Below are 2,289 nucleotides of genomic sequence, written 5' to 3' on the forward strand. Positions count from 1 at the left end.
ATCTATTGTTGCTCTCATGCATGTTTCGGGAGTTGAACTTCTTCTGTCCTGCTCTCAATACCTTTTTGTCTGCGATGTCTATAGTCAGACTTCACCTATTTGATTTGCAGGGTGGTTTGTAAATATGGGTGTGTTCTGTAGAAAAGTTATCCCTGTAGATCCTGACAGCCTTCCATGACATGAATATTGGTATTTTCATTTCCTGTTCTCTTGGTGGTAAAGAGCTCTAGCTTCTATCCAAGTTATGAAAAACATATATTGAGGACACTGGAATCTTTGTGAGGAAGGATCCAAGAAGTAACGTTTATGGGACCTTGTAAAGAGGCTGCTGTTACATGGTTAATGAGCCTTGACGCATGCAGCCCTTTCTTCTGATTGAAAGGATTTCTGAATGGCACCAATAAAATTGCTGCCTTATAGACTGGAAAATCCCTGGCCGTAGTGTTCTGGTTTGGACGAAACACTAAATCTAGGGTGCCGTTTTCTGAGCATGCTGCTTAAAATCTCCCTCTTGTAGGGGTGGTATTCTCTCCTCTACCTGACCGCAGCTTCTTACAAGGATTCTAGTAGAGGATTTTTGGTTGTAAAATTTCCTGAGCACAGGTTTATTCTGTAGGTATTTAGCTACAGAACATTATCTAGGAAAAAGACACAAACTGGTGGGCTGGGTGTTAGTATTAAGCTGGTGATGGAAAGTATCTAATGTTGGTCTTAACTGCTGTCCTCAAGTTGTCGGTGGTGTCTTTTAGAAGCAAAATGTGTCTCGTATTGTCTGGACTGGTATATGGCATTTCTAAGAAGTTGTGGTGTTTGATTTATAGCTTATCAGAACAAGGAGATAGGAAGCAGAAGTGTTGATTAAACATTTATGATTATGTTTCTGAGCTAATATCTCTACCAAGTAGAGCAGTGAAGGGCTAATCTTGACCTGAATGTTTCTGACATGGTATCTGTTGCTATGAGTATTGGCACATCTTAGAAATTGTTTGATGCTTGCCACTTTAACGTGCTTTCTCTTTTCTGCCAAATAATGGCTTCCAAATGCTTAATGGTCGGTGTTTTATTGTAGGGTTTTTTTTTAACTGCTTGCTAGTTTGTTTTTTTTCATCCTCTTGGCAAGCAAAACTTTGACCTTATTGGAAGTTTGACAGCTTACCAGTGCTTACTAACATGAAACTAAAGGGGGGGGAGGCATGCTCTGATGACCAGGGACTCAGAGTACTTAGCGTGTGCCTCTAGGAATTTGCAAGGCAACTTAAGGCTTTAAATTTTTTTTTTTTCTCTCCCCCCTTCTCTTTTCGCAGGTCTCCAATTCTAAAACACAATGTCGCAAAGAGATGCAGATAAGTACCTTTATGTGGACAAAAACATCATTAATAACCCCCTGACTCAGGCTGACTGGGCAGCTAAGAAGCTGGTATGGGTTCCCTCAGAGAAGAATGGGTTTGAGGCAGCTAGCCTGAAGGAAGAAGTAGGAGATGAGGCCATCGTGGAACTGGCAGAGAATGGGAAGAAAGTGAAAGTAAATAAGGATGACATCCAGAAGATGAACCCCCCCAAATTCTCTAAAGTGGAAGATATGGCAGAGCTGACGTGCCTGAATGAGGCTTCTGTGCTTCACAACTTGAAGGAGAGATACTACTCGGGACTGATCTATGTAAGTAATGTTGTCTGTTGATTATGTAGTATGTCAACTTACTGTAATCATTTTGCTTCTAAAACATGTGTGTTAACCTTTGATTGCCCCTATATGCAGCTCTCATGTGACTTTGCTTCTTCCCTCTACTTAAAATTTTTTCACTAAACTATGCCAATCCCCTTTTAGTTAATGTTGAAGCTTTCAAGGAATGCTGTGGTAAATCTGTCTTTAACATTTTAATGTCTTCGTTTGCAGGATGTTTTGAATGCCATTTAACTTTCTTTTAGCAAGAACTGAGAGCAGTTGGAAAGTGGTAAACAGGGAGTCTGATCTGAACTGAACCAAATATTAAAAACACAGCCCTAATATACCAAACATCTGAATTGCCTTTTCCCATGTCTGGAGCTTCAGTGGGAAAGAATGCTAATGCCAAGATTTTTGTGTTACAAAAATTCTGGATCTCAGAGTGTCTTACTAGAGAAGGCACATGTATGCATGTGCTTAGAGATAGGACATATATCTTTTTCTTTCCATGCCAAAATGGACAAGAGCAAAGATTCCTGCTTCTTATTGCTGTGGAAGTGACAAAGATACCATTTATGGGACCAACAGTCATAGCCAATGAAGCATGCAGCAGCTACTTCACTGAA

At 40.2% G+C, this 2,289-nt stretch overlaps 1 protein-coding gene across 1 annotated transcript in view; it reads left to right on the forward strand.

Moving 5' to 3' along the window:
• Window positions 1–1,302: 1,302 nt before the first annotated feature.
• Window positions 1,303–2,289, forward strand: part of LOC104163247 (myosin-9-like) — a 17,831-nt gene continuing 16,844 nt past the window's right edge. The window contains exon 1 of the mRNA XM_009702179.1: window positions 1,303–1,657. Within this exon, the coding sequence (XP_009700481.1) occupies window positions 1,325–1,657 (333 nt within the window). The 5' untranslated portion in view covers window positions 1,303–1,324. The remainder of the gene's footprint in view (window positions 1,658–2,289) is intronic.

Source organism: Cariama cristata, unplaced genomic scaffold (genome assembly GCF_000690535.1).
Source record: "Cariama cristata isolate BGI_N322 unplaced genomic scaffold, ASM69053v1 scaffold28946, whole genome shotgun sequence".
Classification (NCBI taxonomy): Eukaryota; Metazoa; Chordata; class Aves; order Cariamiformes; family Cariamidae; genus Cariama; species Cariama cristata.